Source organism: Triturus cristatus, chromosome 4_1 (assembly GCF_964204655.1).
Source record: "Triturus cristatus chromosome 4_1, aTriCri1.1, whole genome shotgun sequence".
NCBI classification, from domain to species: Eukaryota; Metazoa; Chordata; class Amphibia; order Caudata; family Salamandridae; genus Triturus; species Triturus cristatus.
The window spans coordinates 954,627,105-954,651,595 of NC_140585.1; the positions used below are offsets into that span (position 1 = coordinate 954,627,105).

At 45.2% G+C, this 24,491-nt stretch overlaps 1 protein-coding gene across 1 annotated transcript in view; it reads right to left on the reverse strand.

Moving 5' to 3' along the window:
* CFAP54 (cilia and flagella associated protein 54) overlaps nucleotides 1-24,491 on the reverse strand; it is a 2,172,274-nt gene that overhangs the window by 1,164,004 nt on the left and 983,779 nt on the right. Inside the window, exon 35 of the mRNA XM_085653834.1 lies at nucleotides 19,698-19,855. Within this exon, the coding sequence (XP_085509960.1) occupies nucleotides 19,698-19,855 (158 nt within the window). The remainder of the gene's footprint in view (nucleotides 1-19,697; nucleotides 19,856-24,491) is intronic.

Sequence of the window (24,491 nt, forward strand, 5' to 3'; positions counted from 1 at the left end):
CCAGGTTGTTTTGAGATAGGCAATTTTGATGTCGCCTCAATACGTTTTGGGCCCTTGCCTGTCGCGGTTACTTGGGCCTCCCACACAAGTGAGGCACCATTTTTATCGGGAGACCTGGGGGAATGCTGGGTAATAGGAAATTTGTGTCAGCCCGGTGATGCCACAACTTTCCCACACAATAATGTGTGGAAAAAGTGATTTTGTTTGCTATATTTGAGGTTTGCAGGGGATTTTGGGTAAGGAAACGTTGGGGGATCTACACAAGCCATACCTCCCTGGAATTCCCCGGGTGTCTAGTTTTCAGAAATGTTTGGCTTTGGTAGGTTTCCCAAGATGGCTGTCGATCACGGGGCCAATAACCCAGGTGACCCCCTTTGCGAAACAAGGTCGTTTTGAGACAGGCAATTTTGATGTCGCCTCAATATGTTTTGGGCCCTTGTCTGCCGCGTGTACTTGGGCATCCCACACGAGTGAGGCACCATATTTATCGGGAGACCCGGGAGAATGCTGGGTGGTAGGAAATTTGTGTCAGCCCGGTGATGCCACAACTTTCCCACACAAAAATGTGTGGAAAAAGTGATTTTTTTCAGCTACGTTGGAGGTTTGCAGGGGATTCTGGGTAACAAAACGTTGGAGGATACAGGCAATCCATACCTCCCTGGAATCCCCCGGGTGTCTAATTTTCAGAAATGTGTGGGTTTGGTAGGTTTTCCTAGATGGCCGCCGAGCATGGGGCCAAAAACCCAGGTGACCCCACCTTGCAAAACCAGGTTGTTTTGAGATAGGCAATTTTGATGTCGCCTCAATACGTTTTGGGCCCTTGCCTGTCGCGTGTACTTGGGCATCCCACACGAGTGAGGCACCATATTTAGAGAGGCCACAACTTTCCCCCACAAAAATGTGTGGAAAAAGGGATTTTTTCAGCTAAATTTGAGGTTTGCAGGGGATTCAGGGTAAGGAAACGTTGGGGAATCCACACAAGCCATACCTCCCTGGAATCCCCCGGGTGTCTAGTTTTCAGAAATGTGTGGGTTTGCTAGGTTTCCCTAGGTGCCAGCAGAGCTAGGGTTAAAACACCACAGCTAGGCACTTTGTCAAAAAAGGGTCATTTTTCACAGTGAAATCGTGGTGTGTCCACGTTGCGTTTTGCGCTGTTTCCTGTCGAGGGCACTAGGCCTACCAACACAAGTGAGGTACAATTTTTCTCTGAAGACTTTGGGGAGCGCGGGGTGGGTGGAAATTTGTAGATTCACGCAGATTCCAGAACTTGCCACCACAGAAATGTGAGGAAAATGTGTTTTTTTAAACATTTTTTTAGATTTGCAAGGGATTCTGGGTAACAGAACCTGGTGAGAGCTAGTCAAGTCACCCCATCCTGGATTCCCCTGGGTGTCTAGTTTTCAAAAATGTAGAGGTTTGCCTAGGTGCCACCAGAGCTAGCGTTAAAAAACTACAGCTAGGCACTTTGCCAAAAAAGGGTCATTTTTCACTGTAAAATTCTGGTGTGTCCACGTTGCGTTTTGCGCTGTTTCCTGTCGGGGGCACTAGGCCTACCCATGCAAGTGAGGTAAAAAAATTCGCAGAAGACTTTGGAGAATGCGGGGTGGGTGGAAATTTGTGGATTCACGCAGATTCCATAACTTTCCACCACAGAAATGTGAGGAAAATGTGTTTTTTTGACTTTTTTTAGGTTTGCAAGGGATTCTGGGTAATAGAACCTGGTGAGAGCCAGTCAAGTCACCCCATGCTGGATTCCCTTGGGTATCTAGATTTCAAACATGTATAGGTTTGCCAGGTTTCCCTAGGTGCCGGCACAGCTAGGGTTAAAAAATTACAGCTAGGCACTTTGCCAAAAAAGGTTCATTTTTCACTGTGAAATTGTGTTTTGTCCACGTTGCACTATGCCTCCCCACACAAGTGAGGTACCATTTTTATCGGGTGACTTAGGGTAATTCAGATTTCTAAAGCAACTGTTATTACCTATAGACTTTCGATGCATTTCTGCCTTCCAAATGAAAGACAATGTGTGAAAAAGAAGTAATTTTGAAAAATTATCGATAATTCTCATGCTAGTATGAGTATTCCCAATTTCGGAAATGTGCAAATATCTACTGTTTCTAAACTCTATATTTTGTTCCCATTTCAGAAATACATAGGTGTATTTCATACCAATTTTTCCATGTATATATTTTCCCAGAATAATTGCTATATACCAGGTACATAATAAAAAACCATTGCAAGTCGCTGCTCAGTTTTTGGCTCTGGGTTCGCCGGGTTCTTGGTGAACCTACAAGTTCGATATATTCCCACAACCAGTAAGGTCCAGCGGATGTAACGGTATATTGCTTTTGAAGAGCTGTCATAATTAGAAGAAGTTACAGGTGAAAACGTTGACACAAAAGGCTGTTTTTTTTCAACTAATTTTCAACTTTTCCTATATTTAACTGTTAGTTTCGATAAAGAAACCTTGAAGGATCTACACAATGACCCCTTGCTGAATTCAGAATTTTGTCTACTTTTAAAAAATGTATAACTTTCCAGGATCCCCTATTGCTTTCATACCCATGTCTACCATTAGCTGGAAGGAGGTTGAAAGCACAAAAAATAGCAAAAATAGGCTATGTCCCAGAAAAATGCCAAAACTGTGTAAATATTTTTGGTTTTCTGACAAAAGTCTGTCATTCCCAAAAAGCTGGGAAAATTGTGATTTCAGCCTCACAAAACCTTTTTTGATACCATTTGTAAGGAAAAACCCAGACGCTTTCATTTGCGGCACTTTTTCCAATTTTTCCCAAAACAAACAAATTTAGCTGTATTTTGGCTCATTTCTGGGTCCCCTCCAGGGGAATCCACAAACCCTGGGTACTTTTAGAATCCCCAGGATGTCGGAAGAAAAGGACGCAAATTTGGCATGGATACCTTATGTGGTCAAAATGTTACAGGAGCCTAAGCGCGAACTACCCCAAATAGCCAAAAAAGGCTTAGCACGGGGGAAAAGACCTAGCAGCGAAGGGGTTAAGTATTTAAAAATATTGGATATTTTTCTAAACTAGTGTGGTGTCCTTTTGTAGTGCTTACACTGTATTACTGTTGGTTTTGTGCAGATGCTTTACACACTGCCTCTAAGATAAGCCTGACTGCTTGTGCCAAGCTACCAAGGGGGTGAGCAGGGGTTATTTTAGGAGTATAACTCCCTTATCCTGACTATAGTGGTGGTTTCTGCCTGGCTTTGGCACATGCCCTAGCCTACCAAAAATCCCATTTCTAACAATGTGATTGATTGTTTTTTTAAATTACTTTATCAGTCACTGCAGAGAATCAGCTCGGTGTGTGAGCAAGGCAGGGGATCCTGCTGAAACATGTTACAGCCCTGATATTTGCTAAATAAAAGCTTACTTATCACTGAAACGGCAGCGGCGGAGTCTGGCTTTATGACTGTCTGTGCCGGAAGTGGTGGAGGATATATAGATATAGATATAGACAGATAGATATATAGATATATATATATATATACACACACACACACACACGTATATATATATATAGACACACACGTGTGTGTGTGTGTATGTGTGGGGGGTGTGTGTGTGTGTGTGTGTGTGTGTGTATATATTTATATATATGTGATCAAGGCCTCTGGTAAGCCGAAACGAGTCATGGCGGAGGTGCGTTTATGCTGGAATGAATAAAGAAATTTTGCACCTATCGATGAGTCCGTGTTCGTCTCTTGTATGAGGATTTATGCAAGCTTTGAGACGATTTCTTTGGCATATTTATATATATATAAACATATTCAAGAATGTGTAACACACATGCACACACTTATGTGCACAATAGATCAAACTGAACTGAAAAACCAGCCTCACCACAGCATACGATCAATAAAACACAGTAGGTGGCCGGCATAAAGATAATGCTGTCTGACAAAAGTATCTTAAACTTCCTAAAAGGAAACATAAAAATGAACCCTTCCAAGCAGCAAGCACACAACCACACTAGCCCCTACAAGAAGCAACGGATCATATGCTCACACCAAGATCTCAAGGACTGTAAACAACAGAGACTAACAGATGCATACTACAGAAGTAACCAATGTCCTCAAGGAGACAGGTAACGTCTAACCTCCAGACAGAAGAATGCATGCTAAGAACATTGCAGACATATAAAGAAGAAGAAGGGTTTTGAAGAAAGCCTAAAATGCTCCAACTATGTAATACATGGCCGAAACAGCCTGAAGAAAAACTTTTTCAAACACTGCTTCTTAGATTACTTTAGACACAGAGTTCATATAACCACAATATTCTAAAATTAAACACAGTTATTACGTATACCCTCTAACAAAGGAGGAAACCAAGAGTGTGAGTTACCATTGTGAGCTTCAATAAAATGAAGCACTCGCAATGAACATGCACTCAGCTCAAGTAGCGAAAAAGGGTCGCGCTGATTACCTGACAAGAAAAATCAGAGTATATGTAAAAACAGATATACACCTTATGTACTAGGTCACATAACCGGCACAACAATATGTCTCTATAAGAAATACTGAAAGACAGAAGCCATACAAATTCAGTATACCGAACTGATTCAAGGAAGCATGTGAACAGATAAGCTTCCCAACCGGAAGACACTTCTCTTCCAATAATCCTCTTGAGCGTAAAACTCATCCTTGGAGAGAATAAGGGACACAACCATCCTTCAGTCACGATGACATCAAGACAAAAACATCTGCTCCTCACAATAACACCATCTGGTGTACAAAAAGTGGAGATGACAATGCCCTAACAAGGCTTAACCACCTATACAATCCAAGTATAGGCCAAACAGTGAATAAAGAGTTATGACTCTGTATTTTTTTCACCTATCACAGAGTCATCTTAATGCTGCATCGGCCTGAGACCTAAAGAGATGGGCACCATCAAATGGCATGTCAACCAAAGTCGACTGTACAGCCTCCAAAAAACCTGAAGTTGCCAACCAAGCACGACGCCATAGCGCCACAGCAAATGCCATGCCTCAACCTACTGAATCTGTAGTGTCCATGCCACACCTAATTAAAAGCTTGGCTGCCTGTTGGCCATTTCTTATTGAGACAGCCACCTCAGAAGTGAGGTTATCCAGAAGGTAATGCAACAAATTCTGCAGAATCACAAAAAGCATGGGAAAAGTACTCCAGCACACAAGACATGTTGGTGGATCTCAAGGCAGAGATGGCAGAAACAGAGATATGTTTGCCACATGCATCTTGATTCCTAGAATCCGTATTCACTGGTGTCTTGGGCGCAGAATCCACATCATGAGAAGACGTTGTAGCCTAAACCACCAGGCTACAAGTGGAAGGATGTCTATGGAGGCAAACTCGGTCACTAGGTGGAGGCAAACTGGGTGTCCAGGTGCAGACAAATGTCTGCGAGCGATATCCCGATCCACTAAGACGCCTGACTCAGGCTTGGTCCAGGTTCCTTATTAAATATCAAACAGGGCCTCACTGTATGGAAGAACAGGCTCTTCCTTGGTAAAGAACTTCAATCAGAGGGTCGGTAGACCTCTGCACCGTAGGTAGCGGCAATTCCAAAACTGCAGTCACTTTCCACAGCATATCTGCGAATATAGAACTCACACCAGTTGCGAGACTAGGGGAAGAAAGTAACCCCGAAGCTGGTGAAGATTCTAGCCCAGTAGCCTCTCCAAGAGCAGCTATCCAGCTCTCTTCCACAGTCACAAGGTGACTTTCAGAAGTCTCCTCTTGAAAAGGAACCAACAACAGTAAATTCCTCTCAGTCTGCACAGTCGACTCAGCATTCAACGCAGAATGATGTCAAGAAGGCTAGGCCTCGACATCGACAGGAGGAGGAGAGAGGAGGAATACTCCCTCATCTGTGGGCCATTGACGCACAGGCTCCCAGAAAGACGGGGAAACAAGGTGCGGAGTTGTGTAAGGCCTCCTCAACCATTGAGTAGAAGGAGCTGTGGGAGATGGAATCTCCACTTGATAAAACCGGGGATGCCAAGACGTCAACCACTTCCTGCCTTTTGACATCTCTGGAGAACGAAATTTATTGGACCAGCTCCAACTTCTAGACCTCATGATCGGACCTCCTCCTGGGATGACGAAGACAGAGGCTGGGAAGTCTCAGAACATTGAGACACAAGCGCCGCCAGCAACTTCAAACAATGCTCTTTAAGTACCTTCGGCTTCAGCTTTTGGCAGGAACCACAATCTTTTGTGTGGTGGTGATCGCCTAAACGCCACATACAAATCGTATTCGGGTCTGTAAATGACATCTGCCGACTACAAGCCGCACAAGTGTTAAAATCTGAAGCCATGGAGAAAAAAGGCACTCTTCCCAACAACAAAAAACAGTTGACGTAGGTCACAAAAGGCCTAAGGAACCACTTTTTCGGACGGGCGTTGCAGCGCGGCAAAGAAGAAATGACATCTGAGCGCCAGTGGGGACTTATATGGGCTCCACTGACTTCATGACCGGAGTCGACGTCATCACAGAGCTGTATGGCGCCATCCCTGACGCACAGAGGTGCTGCTGAAAATTTTCTAGATCCAGTCTGGTACCTAGGGAGAACTAAAAAGTTAAGGAATCTGCGGCTATATGTCTCTATCAGATCTTTGGTTTGTTGAGTAGATTTCTACTTGTAAAAAATTCTATTTCCTAACTATAACGTCCATGTAACCTTTGTTTTTTTAATTGAATTTCTACTTTTTTTTAAATTCTATTTCTTAACTATAACATCCCTGTAATCTTTGTTTTTGTAAGTGAATTTCTAAGGTTTTTAAAAATTCTCTTCCCTAACTATAACATCCATGTAACCTTTGTTTTTTTAATTTAATTTCTACTTTTTTTTAAATTCTATTTCTTAACTATACCATCCCTGTAATCTTTGTTTTTGTAAGTGAATTTCTAAGGTTTTTAAATTTTATTTCCTAACTGTAATCTGCAACCTTTGAGAGTAAGCATGTGAGCGAGTTCATGAGTGTCTCAATGTGTTTGTCAGTGGGTGTGTGAGTATCTGAGTGGGTCTGGAAGTAGCTGCATAAGTGTCTCACTGGGGTGTGAGCAGATACGCGAGTCTCTGAGTGGGTCGGTGCGTGGGTCTGAGTGGGTGTGTGAGTCAGTCTGTGAGTGAGTGTATGAGTGTCTGAGTGGGTCTGAAAGTGGGTATGTGAGTCTTTGAGTGAGTGGGTACATGAGTCTCGGAGTGAGTGGGTGGGTGGGTGAGTGAGTTGGTCTGTGAGTGAGTACATGAGTCTTTGAGTGGGTGAGTGAGCGGCTAGATGAGTGTCTGAGTGGGTCTGTGAGTGGGTACATAAGTGTCTCAATGGGTCTGTGAATTGGTGTGCGATTCTCTGAGCTGGTTTGTGAGTCAATCAATCAATCAATAATTTGTAAAGCGCACTACATACCTGTGAGGGTTTCAAGGCACTTGGGGGGGGGGGGCTGCTGCTATTGGTCGAAGAGCAAGGTCTTGAGTTGTCTCCTGAAGGTCAGCATGTCTTTGGTTTGTCACAGGTAGAGGAGGAGGGTGTTCCAGGTCCTGGCGGCGCAATGGGAGAAGGATCTGCCTCCGGAAGTTGTTCTCCGGATGCGTGGGACCGTGGTCAGCGGAGCAGAGTTTCCTGTTGGGTACGTAGAAGGAGAGTCGACTGTTGAGATAGGCTGGGCCGGTTTTGTGGAGTGCCTTGTGTACGTGGATCAGGAGCTTGAAGGAGATTCTTTTGTCGACGGGGAGCCAGTGCAGGTTCCTCAGGTCGGGGGGTGATGTGGTCGTAGCGTGGGACGTCGAGGATCAGGCGTGCAGAGGCGTTCTGGATTCTCTGTAGTCTGTTGATGAGTTTCAGCGGGGCTCCGGCGTAGAGGGCGTTTCCGTAGTCGAGTCTGCTGCTGACTAGGGCCTGGGTGACTGTTTTCCTCATGTTTGTCGGGATCCATCTGTAGATCTTGCGGAGCATGCAGAGGGTGTTGAAACAGGTGGAGGAGACTGCGTTGACTTGTTTGGTCATGGAGAGTTTTGAGTCGAGGATGACTCCCAGGTTGCGTGCGTGGTCGGTGGGGGCCGGGGGGGACCCCAGTGATGTGGGCCACCAGGAGTCGTGCTATGCGGAGGGGTTGGACCAGAGGATGAGGATTTCCGTCTTGTCTGTTTTGAGTTTGAGGCGGCTATCCTCCATCCAGACTGAGTGGGTGCATGAGTCTCTGAGTGGGTCTGTGATTGGATGGGTGTGTGAGTCTCCGAACGGGTTTGTAAGTGGTGAGTCAGTGTTTGAGTGGTCACTTAAACATATACTAACACATTCTCAAAAATTACTAATGGAAAACTTTGTAAAATTCCTCAAAATAAAAAATGTTACAATGTTATTAAATTATCACCTATCGTTACATATTCTTTAATCAAACTAAACATAAAAAGAACATTATACTTTATAACACATATATACAAAAGATTACAAAGTCTCTACAAAAACAAAGATTACAGCAACATAAATACTATTTTAAAATATTCATAAAATTCACTCTGAGAACTACCAGTAACAGAGACATTAAACTAGCCTGCCTGATGAGGGGCGATACTCCGAAACCAGTCCCAGGATGCTTGCTTCCGGTCCAGGGATGACCTGGCCTGGCAGTTCAGGCTGAACTGTTGCTATGGGAAGCAGGGTCAAGACTGAATTGCATATGGCTGGGTTTAAACTGGGATGGCATGGGGAGCAAAAAAACAATGCATTTAGGCCAGATCTCTGTACTGGGATTAATGTATGCCATTGTTCAGCATGGTGAGCATCATCAACTTGGCGGTGGCCCTGCTATCCTTAAAACGCTCAAGTACAGATTTTGCCTTGTTACCAAAAAGCTGAATGCCATTGAAGGGCTTGTCCATATGGGATGCCTGGACATCTCCCTCGAAAAGCCAGTTAACCTGAACCAGGAATGGCGTCTGAGTACTACTGATGACACAATCGCTCTGCCTAGCGGGTCAGTCGTATCCAGTCCGCAGCATATGGTGAACTTAGCTACATCTCTACCATCAGTAATTATTTGGGAGAGTATAGATCGGGCCTTCCCTGGACCACAGGCAGCACTTACACAACCATAACTCATACAGTAGGAGAGTATCAGCCCAATAAGCACACAGTGTTCACCGACTGCAAGGTGCAAGGCTAGTGGAAGACAAAATCCTCTTCCCAAAGTTGTCCAGCCTCTTGGATCCCCTATACGGTGTTGTGTTAGGGATTGTGCCATGGTTCACTTTGGAAGCAGAGGCCTGGACTAACAGGCTCTCAGGGGTGGGATGCTGGATGTGAAAGGCTGGGTTCTTGGGAGCAAGGGGATGGCTGTGAGTGATGGACCTGTGCACAGGAGTGCCTGTGCAAGGCTGGGCCCAGACCCCGAGCAGGATATCAGTGAGGGCTTAATTACAGGTGAGTAAGGGTCTGGAGGGGGAAAACCCTGGTTGGAGTACCTATGTCAGGATGTTTGTCTTGACTTTCACCATAGGCAGTGTAAGGTCCAAGTCCTCAGCTGCTCTTTGCACCACCATTGCAAAGGAGGACCCTTCTTCCATAGCCACTATAGGAGGCGAGAGGAAGCCAATATTTGGTGAGGCATCCAGGCCACTAGCGTCAGCCAGTTCCTCCTACCAGTTATCCTTGGCTATGGTCTCTTCTAGGGGGTCAAAATAACATAAATATAGGGATTCTCAGATCTCATCCATTCATAATCCTCACAGGGCCTTTCTGGGAAATAAGGCTCTGTCTCTGACTGTCTGATGAGTGAGTGAGGAATGATGATGTGATCGAAGTCACCAATGGGGGGAACAAACCCCAGTGAGGGCTGTGGAGTTGTGACTGGGGTTGGTCTGGATCAACGCATGGATCCAGAGGGCCCAATTGGCACCAATGGCAAACTAGCCTGCGGAAAGTCTAGTCCAAAGGTCCTCCAGAGCGGTTTGAGTGCCCAAAAATGAGGCGCATGGCCTCATTAAATTTATTTAGTTGGCAATGGGTCACTCTCGCTCCAGGAAATTTGGGAAGGTGCGGAGTGGACCCCGGCTCAGGCTCCATGGGGACGACATGGCAGCGGGCCTTGATTTGTGACGTTGTTCCCTCACCTCGATTGATGACATTGACTGGCATGGAGAAGTCGAAGAACTCTTTGACTTCTTGGATAATGACTGGCGCAAGCAACTTCAGTACCTGTCCCATGACCTCCCTCACAACTGCGACCTGGAGCGGTGTGGAGTCAAGTGTCGAGCAGCTTGAAGCTTCATGGCTCACTCACAGATTCCATTAAGGTGCATGGTCTTGCAATCCAAGCATGCCTTGGAGTCATGGCCTGGCTCCAAGTACCAAAGTCAGACAAAGTAGGGGCGGGTGGGGTCTATCACAGACATTTGCTAGTGACAGGCACCACAAGGCTTAAAATGAGTGGATTTTTTACGAGACATTATTTCCCCAAATTTTTTAAAAGGCACAAAGTGTTCGCTGAAAAAGGTGAAATAATCCAGTCAAAAAATGACTATGGTGAGCCTGAACTGCATCTGCACTGAAGCCATGGAAAGGAAGGAACTGATATTAGCATGCTTGGGTGGCACCTACATAGTCACCATGCAGTCGGAACATTCATATGTTATTTTATATAAGGAGAGCGGGGGCAAAAGGCCCCCTGGCCCAGGCCCAGGCACTCCATCCCCTGGGGCTGTATTTGTTTTTATTAAGGGGAGTGGGGCATGCGGACCACTCCCTGAGCAAGCAGGGTCCCTGGGGACCCCATCTTCCAGAGCCTTTGGTTTTTTTTTAATTCAGGGAAGGTGTGTGACCTCCTCTTTGGCAAAGTATTTCAGCATAGAATTAGCTAGCGCTATCCACGTCGAGCTATAAAATTATAAAAGCCTTGAAGGAAAATATTCTCATTACAGATCCAGAAATGGAGCTGACAAATACTGTTTAATTTACCAATACAGTTTAGAATTATATACTCGTGGTACTCTTAGCTAGGACTGCTAATGGCTCCAACAGTTGCTGGATGCATTTAAAATTTTTTTGAGTGCTTTGGATTTGAAAGCCAATGAATCCAAGTCTTTTATTTTAACCTGTGGCCCAGAAGTACAAAATTAAGAACTTTTTATTTAAAATGTTTGCCAGTCCTAAAGGTTACAATTTTAACTACTCGGGTATTCCCTTGGATTCTAAACTTAAATGGGCAGCTCTGCTGACACAGAGAGTCCTACAGTTTTCTAGAGCTATTGAAGGGATTTTTTGTTTTGCCTGAACTCTGGGACACAAACCCATAAAAGAAATGATGACGTTGTTTAGATCAAAATGTATTTCTTTACTGTCTTATGGGGCAGGAGTGTGGGGCACTGTAGTACTGATAATCTACAGAAAACACAAAATAGCTTCCTCAAAAGATTACAGACACCTTTTTTTGTCACTCAGGGGTTGGATTGCCCTAGCTTGAAGATCATCTTGTACTTTCTCCTCTTTTGCTATGGGTCAGGATATGGCAATTGAGTGACATTGGCATCACGAAAAGCATTATTTTAGATTGTATGATATTTTTCACTAAACCCTTCATTCAAGCTTGAGTTTTATTTAATGTTTGTAGAAAAAAGTCAATTTAGATTTTACCTCACTAGGTTTAGTTTGAACATATTAACCCTTTGGGTGCTCATGACGAGCTGGACTCGTCGTGGCACACAGTGGGCATGTGCTCACGACGAGTCCAGCTTGTCATGACACCTACCCACGGGGGAAGCGCTGGCGCTCCCCCCGTGGGACTTCGATCTTGTTTTTTTCTCGGTGGAAGGCAGGGGAAGCCTTTCCCCTGCCTCCCCCCTGCCCCCCGTAAACATCATCAATGACGTCAGCGCACGAGGCGCGCTGACGTCATTGGAGGTTCCTCTTTGTTCTCTGATGCGCAAGAAGCCATTTGCTTCCTGCGCGTCGGAGAAGAAACAGGTACGTTTTGGGGCTGGGGAGGGGGGGGATTTAAGTGAAAGAGGTATCGGGGGAAAGGACAAGGGTTTTCCTTTCCCCCGATGCCTCTTTTATGCATTCCTGCTGCCTGATCGTGCGATCGTGCAGCAGGAATGACCACTAGCGCCAGGGATTTTTTTTTATTTTGATGGATTATTTGTGTCGTTCCCCTTATGGCCCCAATACTTTAGGTAGTGTCTGCCCCCCTGGGGGGGCATATTTTTATTGTGCGTTTATTTTTGGGTATTTGTGGGAGCGGCCCCTTAGGCAAGAGTCGCTCCCCTTATGGCCACAATATTTTTGGCTGTGTCTATCCCCCTGAGGGGGGCAGATTATTAATGTGAGTTTTTTTTGTTTGTTTGGGGGAGCGGCCCATTAGGCAAGGGTCGCTCCCCTTATGGCCCCAATACTTTAGGTAGTGTCTGCCCCCCTGAGGGGGGGGCAGATTTTTATAGTGCGTTTATTTGGGGTGTTTGGGGGAGCGGCTCCTTAGGCAAGGGTCGCTCCCCTTATGGCCACAACATTTTTGGCTCAGTCTGTCCCCCTTTTGGCAGTGCAGATTATTAATGTGAGGTTTTTTTTTTTTGTTTGGGGGAGCGGGGGTATGCTTCTTAAATCTTCCTCTGAGCAGGATTATGAGACTGAGGGAGAGGAGGGAGGGGAAGATTCTGGCAGTGAGTTTTCTCTCCAAATGGAATCATCGGATGATGAAGGTGCAGAAGAAGGTACTCTTGGTGTGGATGAAGCAACTCTCAGTGCGGATGAAGTGCCTGTTTTAGAGGAGGATACTGCTGTGCCGATGGTGCAAGAGGGATCTGGATTGCAGCCTGAGGCTGCTAGGCTTCCTACTGGAAGTGCTGGACTCTGGGTTGATCCAAACATGGTGCAGCCGGTGTTGCCTGCCTTTAGCGGTGATGCAGGGTGTAGAGTGGATTGTGAAATTTTTTTGCCTATACAGTTTTTTCAGTTGTTTATGGATGATGTATTTTTGGGTGAGATTGTTGAGCAGATTAATTTGTATGCTGAACAGTTTTTGAGGGATAACAGTGACAAACTTAGGTCCCACTCTAGAGCTACCCTGTGGACTCCCACAAATCTGGAAGAGATGAAGAGGTTTTTGGGTTTGACTTTATTGATGGGTTTGATAAGGAAGCCGTCCCAGGCCTCATATTGGTCTACCAGTCCCTTGATGGCCACAGCCATATTTCCTGCAGTTATGACTCGTGATCGGTATCTACTTTTGCTACGCATGCTGCATTTTGTTGATAATTCTTTGGCGTTGCCACGTATTCACCCTGACTGTGACGGTCTTTTTAAGATTCGGCCTGTTCTTGATCACTTTGTAGATCGATTTTCAGAGATCTATACTCCAGGGAAAGAAATATCTATTGATGAGTCTTTGATCTTGTTCAAGGGCCGTTTCGTTTTTAGGTAGTACATCCCCAGCAAGAGGGCACGCTATGGAATTAAGCTGTATATGTTGTCTGAGAGTAGGACAGGATATGTTTTTAATTTCCGTGTGTACACTGGTAGAGATTCCACTATTGACCCCCCTGGTTGTCAGTCCAATTTTGGAGTTTCTGAGAAAATTGTTTGGGATCTTGCTAGAAGACTGTTTAACAAAGGCCAACATTTGTACCTTGATAACTTTTACACTGCTGTGCAATTGTTTAAAGAATTGTTTAAAGTGGACACTTCTGCATGTGGCACAATCCGCTCTAACCGTAAAGGTTATTAAAAAGAGCTTGTTTGCAAAACCTTCAGAGGGGACAGTGTAGTTCCTTGCGTAGTGATGAACTACTAGCTGTGAAATTTGTGGACAGGAGGGATGTGTACATGCTGACTACCATCCATGATGAGAGTACTTCACCTGTGCCTGTTTGGGGTCAGGTTACTGAAGTGCGCAAACCTGTGTGCATTCTAGATTACAATAAGCACATGGGTGGTGTTGAAAGAGTAGATCAGAGATTGGAACCTTACACTGCTATTCATAAGGCTTATGTTTGGTATAAGAAGTTGGCCATTCATCTCCTCAACTTAGCAACTTTCAATGCTATTGTTGTGTTCAAGGAGTGTTCTCCTGGGTCAAAGTTGACATTTGTTCAGTTTCAGCACTCTTTGATAGGCAGCCTTGTTGTTGTGGAACAGGCAAGTGTTCCTAGAGTTGGAGTGGTGGAGGATGTGGCTCGATTGAAAGATCGCCACTTTCCTGATTACATTCCTCCCACATCCTCAAAAGACTTTTTCACTATGATATGTAGAGTCTGTTGGCGGAGAGGTGTGCGGAAGGAGACTCGTCTTTTCTGCCCCGAGTGTCCTTCTAACCCTGGGCTGTGTGTGCCTGCTTGTTTTAGAGCGTACCACACTCAAAAGAATTTTTGGGAGCATCCATGAGTGGTAAAGTGAACTGCCTGGTCTGTATTGTTTAAAACAAATTATTCTGTTTAAAGGATGGCATTAGTGCAATGTATTTAGTTTCAGATTTTGTGTTAGTAGATTTGTATCTATTTACAATGTGTGTGTTTTTTTTTGTTTAAAAAAAATCCTAAATGTGATGGCGGTGTGTGTAGGCTGGCGTTTGGCTGGCGTTGTGCGTGGGCTGGTGCTTAGCTGGCAGTGTGCGTGGACTGGCGCTTGGCTGGTGGTGTGTGTTGACTGGCGCTTGGCTGGCGGTGTTTGTTGACTGGTGCTTGGCTGGCGGTGTGCGCTGAATGGTGCTTGGCTGGCGGTGTGCGTGGATTAGAGCTTGATGGCGGCGTGCGTGGATTGGCGCTTGGTTGGCGGTGTGCATGGACTGGCGCTTGGCAGGCGGTGTGTGTTGACTGGTGCTTGGCTGGCAGTGTGCATGGATTGGTGCTTGGCTGGCGGTGTACGTGGATTGGTGCTTGGCTAGCGGTGTGCGTGTACTGGCGCTTGGCTGGCAGTGTGTGTTGACTGGCGCTTGGCTGGCGGTGTGCGTGGACTGGTGTTTGGCTAGCGGTGTGCGTGGACTGGCGCTCGGCTGGCGGTGTGTGAGTAGTGACTTGCTGCTGGTCACTAAACACACTGCTAGCTGAGTGCCACTCCACGCAATCCGTCAGCTTGTGTGGTTGCTGTGTCAGCAATGCTTGCGTGTGAAAGGGATGGACCCTTGAATGGCGCTGTCTGCTGGTGTGAGTGTTGTAATGTGATGGGCCCGCGGCTGGAGGTGTGAATGGTTTTGTATGTGTCACACGTATGAAAGGTGTATGAATGGCCTGTAAAGAGGTTGGTGCCTTGTTGTGGCTTTACAGCTCATGAGCTGTGAGTCAATGGTTCAGTTTCACGCCCTTTCAATTATTAACAGTGCATTTCATTTTTGTGAAATCACTTGCTAATACAATTGTATATACTGAACCATCACTCACCCTCGTGCCAAATCCAACCAGTATGTGTGTGTGCTTGAGGATTAGATGGCTGTGCAGTAATATTTGTCTTTCTGAAGCAGGATGTACCTTGTCCCTTTTTGTGAATGTTGTAATGTGTTGTTTTTGTGCCTGGTTCTGTGATTGGTCTTGTGTGTATCACGTATGAAAGGTGTGTGAATGGCCTATAAAGCTGTTGGTGCCTTGCCGTGGCTTTACAGCTCACGAGTTGCGAGTCCTTAGTTCGTTTTTTTGTCCATTTAATTATTGACAGTGCATTTCATTTTTGTGAAATCTCTTGTTAATAACATTTTATATACTGAACCATCACTCGCCCTCGTGCCAAATCCAACCAGTATGTGTGTGTGTTTGGGGAATAGATGGCTGTGCAGGAATCTTTGTCTTTTTAGTTTCTCTGCCAAGGTGTACATTCCATATAAGAATAACCTACCACCTGTAGATATTGTCGTAAACCCATGGGAGTTCATGGTGATGTCTCTCTTGTGAATTCCAAAAAGTTATTTTATCCACAATGTCCTGCAAACCTCAAAATGTCTGTCTCATTTTCCTTGCAATATTGTGCCGAAATTCTCACGCTGTAGAAACAAACAACTAATTATGTCAAAACGATCTGGTTTTGCAAGGGGGGTCACCTGTGTTTTTGGCCCCGTGCTCGGCGGCCATCTAGGGAAACCTACAAAACCCACACATTTCTGAAAATTAGACACCTGGGGGCTTCCAGGGAGGTATGGCTTGCGTGGATCCCCCAACGTTTCCTTACCCAGAATCCCCTGCAAACCTCATTTTTAACTGAAAAAATCACTTTTTTCACACATTTTTGTGTGGGAAAGTTGTGGCATCACCGGGCTCACTCAAATTTCCCACCACCCAGCATTCCCCCGGGTCTCCCGGTAAAAATGGTGCCTCACTTGTGTGGGAGGCCCAAGTTCCCTAGATGGCCGCCGAGCACGGGGCCAAAAACCCAGGTGACCCCCCCTTGCAAAACCAGGTGGTTTTGAGTTAGGCGATTTTGATGTCGCCTCACTACGTTTTGGGCCCTTGCCTGTTGCGGATACTTAGGCCTCCCACACAAGTGAGGCACCATTTTTACCGGGAGACCTGGGGGAACGCTGGGTGGTGGGAAATTTGAGTGAGCCCGGTGATGCCACAACTTTCCCACACATAAATGTGTGAAAAAAGTGATTTTTTCAGCTAAAATTGAGGTTTGCAGGGGATTCTGGGTAAGGAAACGTTGGGGGATCCCCGCAAGCGATACCCCCCTGGAAGCCCCCGGTTGTCTAGTTTTCAGGAATGTGTGGGTTTGGTAGGTTTCCCTAGATGGCCGCCGAGCACGGGGCAAAAAATCCAGGTGACCCCCCTTGCAAAACCAGGTGGTTTTGAGATAGGCAAATTTGATGTCGCCTCACTACGTTTTGGGCCCTTGCCTGTCGCGGGTACTTCGGCCTGCCACACAAGTGAGGCACCATTTTTACCAGGAGACCTGGGGGAACGCTGGGTGGTGGGAAATTTGTGTGAGCCCGGTGATGCCACAACTTTCCCACACACTAATGTGTGAAAAAAGTGATTTTTTCAGCTAAAAATGAGGTTTGCAGGGGATTCTGGATAAGGAAACATTGGGGGATCCACGCAAGCCATACCTCCCTGGAAGCCCCCGGGTGTCTAGTTTTCAGAAATGTGTGGGTTTGGTAAGTTTCTCTAGGTGCTGGCAGAGCTAGGGTTCACAAACTACAGCTAGGCACTTTGCCAAAAAAGGGTAATTTTTCACTGCGAAATTGAGGTGTGACCACGTTGTGTTTTATGCCGTTTCCTGTCACGGGCACTAGGTCGACCCACACAAGTGAGGTACCATTTTTCTTGTAAGACTTTGGGGAACGTGGGGTGGGTGGAAAATTGTGGATCCACGCAGATTCCAGAACTTTCCCCCACAGAAATGTGGGGAAAATGTGTTTTTTTGGACAATTTTTTAGGTTTGCAAGGGATTCTGGGTAACAGACCCTGGTGGGAGGCAGTCAAGTCACCACATCCTAGATTCCCCTGGGTGTCTAGTTTTCAAAAATGTATAGGTTTGCTAGGTTTCCCAAGGTGCCCGCAGAGCTAGGGTTCAAAAACTACAGCTAGTCACTTTGCCAAAAAAGGGTAATTTTTCACTGCGAAATTGAGGTGTGACCACGTTGCGTTTTGCGCCGTATCCTGTCGCAGGCACTAGGCCGACCCGCACAAGTGAGGTATCATTTTTCTCGTAAGACTTTGGGGAACACGGGGTGTCTGGGAAATTGTGGATTCACGCAGATTCCAGAACTTTCCACCACAGAAATATGGGGAAAATGTGGTTTTTTGGACAATTTTTTAGGTTTGCAAGGGATTCTGGATAACAGAACCTGGTGGGAGGCAACTAAGTCACCCCATCCTGGATTCCCCTGGGTGTCTAGTTTTCAAAAATGTATAGGTTTGCTACGTTTCCCCTGGTGCCGGCAGAGCTAGTGTTCAAAAACTACAGCTAGACACTTCGCAAAAAAAGGGTACATTTTCATTGTGAAAATGTGGTGTGTTCACGTTGGGTTTTGAGCCATTTCCTGTCGTGAGCACTATGCCTACCCACACAAGTGAGGTACCATTTTCATCGGGAGACTTAGGGTAATTCAGATTTGTAAAGCAACTGTTATTACCTATTGATTTTTTATGCATTTCTGCCTTCCAAATGACAGACATTGTGTAAAAAAGAAGTCATTTTGAAAAATGACCGATAATTCTCATGCTAACATGAGTATTCCCAAATTCGAAAATGTGCAAATATGTACTTTTTCTAAACTCTATAATTTGTTCCCATTTCAGAAATACATAGGTGTCTTTCATATCGATTTTTCCATGTATACATTTTCCCACAATAATTGCTATATACCCGGAACATAATAAAAAACCATTGCAAATTGCTGCTCAGTTTTTGACTCTGGGTTCGTCGGGTTCTTGGTGAACCTACAAGTCCTATATATCCCCACAACCAGGAAGGTCCAGTGGATGTAACGGTATATTGCTTTCAAAGAGCTGTCATAATTAGAAGAAGTTACAGGTAAAAACGTTGACACAAAAGGCTGGTTTTTTTCAACTAATTTTCAATTTTTCCTATATTTAACTGTTAGTTTCTATAAAGAAACCTTGATGGATCTACACAAATGACCCCTTGCCGAATTCAGAATTTTATCTACTTTTCTAAAATGTATAGCTTTCCAGGATCCATTATTGCTTTCACACCCATTTCTACCATTAACTGGAAGGAGGTTGAAAGCACAAAAAATAGCAAAAAAAGGCTATGTCCCAGAAAAATGCCACAACTGTGTAAAAAAAAATGTTGGTTTTCTGACAAAAGTCTGTCATTCCCTAAAAGCTGGGAAAACGGTGATTTCAGCCCCACAAACCCTTTTCTGATACCATTTGCAGAGAAAAACCCAGACGCTTTCGTTTGCAGCCCGTTTTCCCCATTTCCCCCCCCCCCCAAAAAAGAAATTGCCGTATTGTGGCTAATTTCTGGGACCCTCCATGGGAATCCACAAATCCTGGGCACCTTTAGAATCCCCATAATGTTGGAAGAAAAGGACGCAAATTTGGCGTGGATACCTTATGTGGTCGAAAAGTTACAGGGGCCTAAGTGCGCACTACCCCAAATAGCCCAATAAAGGCTTAGCACAGGGGGGGAAAAGGCCTAGCAGTGAAGGGGTTAAAGGTTTTCATTGCGTTTCCCCAACAAAGCACATGGACTGACAACCTTCCCCCTTGTCCTTGTGACAATTATTCTGTTCAATTCACTATTCATTTCATGTTCTTTTGTTCATTTTATAAATCTGCTCGTATTCGTTTTCTCCTTCCAGTTCTGTGCCCTATGAATTTTTCGTCGCACAGGTTGGGTTTCAAATACCCACAGCAGATGGACTCCATTGAAAAATGTAGTACTGCGTTTACTGATTTTATTGGAAGTGCATTGAGTATTAGGAGGTGGTATTCATCTTAACTGCTTTTAGATATTTAGGTACTATGATGTCTGATACAGTACATATAGTTCAGAGATGGCAGTTTTTTTAACAAATTGTAGTAACTTTTAAGAGTTTTAAACAACTTTGTTGATCTCGAGATGAGATGAAATTTTACTGTGATTCTGTGATTTATATTGCTCTTATTATGCACTTTTATGGCATTATTTGCCGAATAAAGTTTATCTGATGATGATGAATTAATTACTCTCAGTTCAAAGCAGCCTTTTTATCATGTCTAATTGGAATATGAGTTATTATGTTCATCACTTGTGAGCTCATTACCTCTTAAACTTTTGGCTCCTACTTTCACATCAGATTTCAGTAAATGCTGAATGCTATGGAAAAGCAATGCATTTTCATTGTCAGTCGGTGCTTCAGTTCCAATCACCACAGTGCCAGAATTGTGAAGGAAGAATATTTCCGGATCCAAAGCATCATAGCTGCAAGATATAAGTAAATGTGTTAAAAATAAATTTAAAAAACTATTACATGTAAAATATAAACTACACCTACCAGTGACAATTAAGTCTGGTATTAGTCAAGACAATTTGTTTTTTCATAAAAATCCTTTACAAATCTGTTGCTATGCATACATGATTAGAGAGGTTTCTGTCAGGATTCTTTATCCACTGATCTACTGCAGTGTCATATAAATTTTGCTTCCGCCCACCATAGAACACAGCATGGGGCAATGGTTCACATCACTTCAAGAATTGGTACCTCTTTTATGAGGAACACCCTTTGTCTGTATAGGAAGCTGGCTTTTTATGTAGTAGTGCCAATTTAAGGGTACACAATGCAAAAGGTCCAGATGAAATTAATTGGTTTACAGGTCTTACTTTAATAATCTCAAGTGCTCTATTTGTGGTAGTGTGGTCCAGCAGCTTAGGCTTATCGTTGAGGAGTGTTAAGCATTTGTTGTACACACACAGTCAATTAATGATTCATACACTTAAAGGCATCTGAGACCAATTTATAAAAATTAACTGGATTTTTATATAATTTTAGACAACAAGATCTTTAGAATAACTTTTGTACTTTTGGAAATATCGATTTCACAAACAAATAGCAAAAATACTTGAATAACAGTTTTTGAGGTATGATTCTCGAACGCTGTAATGTTAGCCTATGGGAAAGAACACAGTTGGCAAAACAATATTTGCAGTCGAAGTTCAGAAGTGCCCTTTTGGACTTGAAGTGCTATGGGGCCATGGTCCAAAGAACCACCAGCAGTTTGAGTTTAACTGCCCTGGGGTGTCAGGGTGCAGAGGTGTTGGTCGGGATGGTAGCCTCAAACACTACACCAGTCAATAGTACTGGGAACAAAGAGGTTGCAAAGGGGGACTTGGGGACAAGTTCGGGAGAACCCAAAGGGGGTTCAAGCTGTGAGGACCCCTAGGTCAAGGGTTCGCAGTCAGGAGTGGTGAATTCGGACTGTTGGGCTTGGGTGCACTGGTGCTTAGCTGGCTGGCTGCTTGTGTTTAAGGCTCTCACAGCCATTGGTCGGTCTTGCAGAGGGAAGGAAAACAAGACAGCAGGGCCACTCTGGTCGGGGATCTCATTGGACCTGAAGTCCCTCATTGTGCTTGAAGGCTTCCAAGGTGGTGGTGTCTGGCTGAATGGAAAACAAGCTTTGGCTGGTGCAAGTGTCTCAGTACTCAGGGTATCAGTGCAGCGGGGCTCCTGGAGGGTCTAGTAGTGTCTCAAAACTCAGTGGAGAGACAGGGCTGACATTCTAGAGCCATGAAGGCCTCCTCCTGTCATGCTGCTCCTTCAGTGGGCCCGATGGCCAACAACACGGGGTAGTGCAGTCAGTGCCTGCAGATGCAGGAGATGGCTCCTCCATTTCAAGGGAGATTCTAGATGGTTGGCAATGTGATGGACAGTCCTTCAAGTGTTGGGGAGGATTCATAGCTGCAAGTTGAGTTGGGTCTTTGCAACTGTCGAGGAACCAGCAGCCAGGCAGGGTTTGGTGCCACATTCAGTGCAGGTCCTTAGTTCTCACGGTGTCAGCTCTTCTTTGTTCATCTTCTGTTCTCAAGTAGTCGAATCTGTCTCTCTGCTGTCGGCAGGATCCCTAAATACTCAAATTAGGGGTGTTTTAGGGGAGTATATGGTAGTAGCCAATGGACTACCTACACTGGGGTGGCTACCCCCCTAGATGACCACTTACTGTGGGAAGTGGTCATATCCCTGACCCAGACATCTCTATTTTCACCACAAAAAGATGGTGACAAATGTCTTCAGCTGTCCACTTCAGGTAGACCACCTTAGGGGTGTAACTATCCTGCAAATGGAATACAAAAATAACTGTTATTCTTTCTGACCTCTGAGAGTGCAGGCTCTCTCTGGTGGGGGGGGGGGTCAGAACTCATCTGTGGTGTCAGATTGGAAGGTGCCAGTCAGCCAACACACTAAGTGACTAGAAGGGTTACAGGGGGCAACTTTAAGGTGCCCTCTAGGTGCATGCCTTCATAAATCAGATACTGGCTTCAGCATAGATTTTTTAAGACAAGGTGTTTGCAACCAAACACTGCAGCTGGGTAAGTCGTAATGACTAGTGCCTAGTACATACCTTTAAAAGGGCTTCCTGATCACTCGCTATGACCAGCAATGGAACTAGGCATCACATGGACATATCTGCTCATGCAGATGGGCCATCACATGTTATATAATGCACCCTGCCTTAGGACTCTGAAGGCCTGCTGTAGGGGTGACTTGCATACAGTGCATGTAGTGTACTTTGGCACTGCACACAGGGAGTGGGCACTGTTGTGTTTTGAGAATGGTGTGCACCATTTCCCACATCCTGAAAAGTGTGTGTGTGGGTCCCTTAGGGTTGCATAATTCATGCTGCATCACTTAGGGACCCACAATAGTATCCATGCCCTGGGTACCGGGGATACCATTAACCAGGGACTTACAGGGATGCTAATGTCCTTGACAATTGGGTTACATTTAACATTTGTCTTGTTTTAGGTAAATAGTACTGGCACTGGGGCCTGGTAATGCAGGATCTAGTGCACTTCAATCAAAAAGCATTAATACCAGTGGGCAAAAAGTGAAGGTGGCCATGTCAAAAAGAGGCACTTTTCTACACAACCTCCCCACAAACAAAAGAGGATGAGAGTAACCTTTCCCAAGACACTCCTCATTGTCTAATTGGAAGAACCTGGAAAGGCCATCAGCAATGGCATGATCAGTCTCAGGCCTGTGTTCCAAGGTAAACTCCATTCCCTGTAGGGAGATGAACCATCTTAACAGCTTGGGTTTTTCACTTTTCATTTGCATTAACCACCTGAGAGGCCCGTGGTCAGTTTGAACAAGGAAGTGAGAACCAAATATGTATGGTGTCAGCTTCTTCAGGGACCAGACAACAGCAAAGGTTTCCCTCTTTTTTGGCACTCCAATGCTATTCTCTGGGTAGTAAACTTCTGCTAATGAAAACAATAGGCTCGTCCTGGCCATCATTGTTGGTCTGGGATAGGACTGCTCCTATCCCATCATAAGTCTGCACAATGAACTGCTTAGAACAATCTGTAGCTTTTAGAATGGGTGCAGAGCTCATTGCTACTTTTAGGGTATCAAAAGTCTTTTGACAGCTCAATGTCCAGTTAATTTCTTTGGTTGCTTCTTGGTGGTCGATTCTGTGGTGGGTACCACAACAGTACCATACCCCTTCACAAACCTTATGTAGTACCCAGTCAAGCCAAGGAATGCCCTGACTTGAATCTGGTTTGTTGGGACCTTCCAGTTGAGAACAGTCTGGATCTCGGGCTGTAAAGGTTGAACTTGGCCTCCGCCTACAATGTGGCCCAAGTATACAACGGATCCTTGTCCTATCTGGCACTTGCTGGCCTTCATAGTGAGACCTGCACAAGTACCTTTCCAAGTGGATCTATGAATAGCAATATCATCAAGATTTGCTGCACTACAAGACTCAAGCACAGCCAAGACTTTGTTCACCTGCCTCTGGAAGGTTACAGGGGCATTCATTGGCTCCTGGGGAGCGACCAATTTGCCAGTACCCTGATGTTAAGTCAAAGGTACTGAGTAACCTTGCAGCACCCAACCTGTCAATCAGCACATCTGCTTTTGGAATAGGGTGAGCATCAGCCTTTGTGGCTGCATTGAGACCCTCTACTCCTCACAAAACCTCAGCTCTGGTTTATCTTACTTGGAATGAGGTTTGGGGACTAAGACCACTGGGCTGGCGCAGAGACTCTTTCAGGGTTCAATCACCCCTAACTCCAGCATCTTGCTGACTTAAGCTCAGATGCGTTCCCTAACTTGGTTAGACTGCCTGTATGTTGTTTTTGATGGAAAGGCTGTTCCTAATGTCCACATCATGTGTGTACCAGGTTTTCTGACCAGGGATTAGGAACGAGAGCTCAGCATACTGCCCCATGACTTGCCTGCAGTCAGTTTGCTGTTGAGCAGTGAGGGTGTCTGACAAGACAACTCCCTCAACAGACCCATCTTTATGGTTGGTAGAGAGGAGGTCAGGGAGAGGTTAACTCTCTTTTTCCTGATCCTTGTCAGTGACCATGGTCCCGTCAGCCCTGTCATACAAGGGTTTAAGGTGATTCACATGGATGATCCTCTGAGGGCTCCTGGAGGTACCAAGGCCCACTAAGTAGGTAACCTCAACTTTTCTTTCATAGATAGGGTAGGACCCACTCCATTTGTCCTTGAGGGCCCTAGGTGCCACAGGCTCCAACACCCATACTTTGTGCCCTGGCTGAAACTCAACCAGTGCAGCCTTTTGGTCAACCCATTGCTTCTGGAGCACTTGGCTTCCCTCAGGTTGTGGTTGGCTTTTTCCATGTACTCAGCCATCCTTGAACATAGGCCAAGCACATAGTCCACTATGTCAAGCTTTGGCTCTTTGAGAGGGTTCTTCTAGCCTTCCCTCACAAGACTTAGAGGACCTCTAACAGGATGGCCAAACAAAAGCTCAAAGGGAGTTAAGCCCACTCTTTTCTGTGGCACCACTCTGTAGATAAAAAGCAGGCATGGTAACAAGACATGCCACCTCCTTCTGAGCTTTTCAGGGAGTCATACCTTTCATGGTCT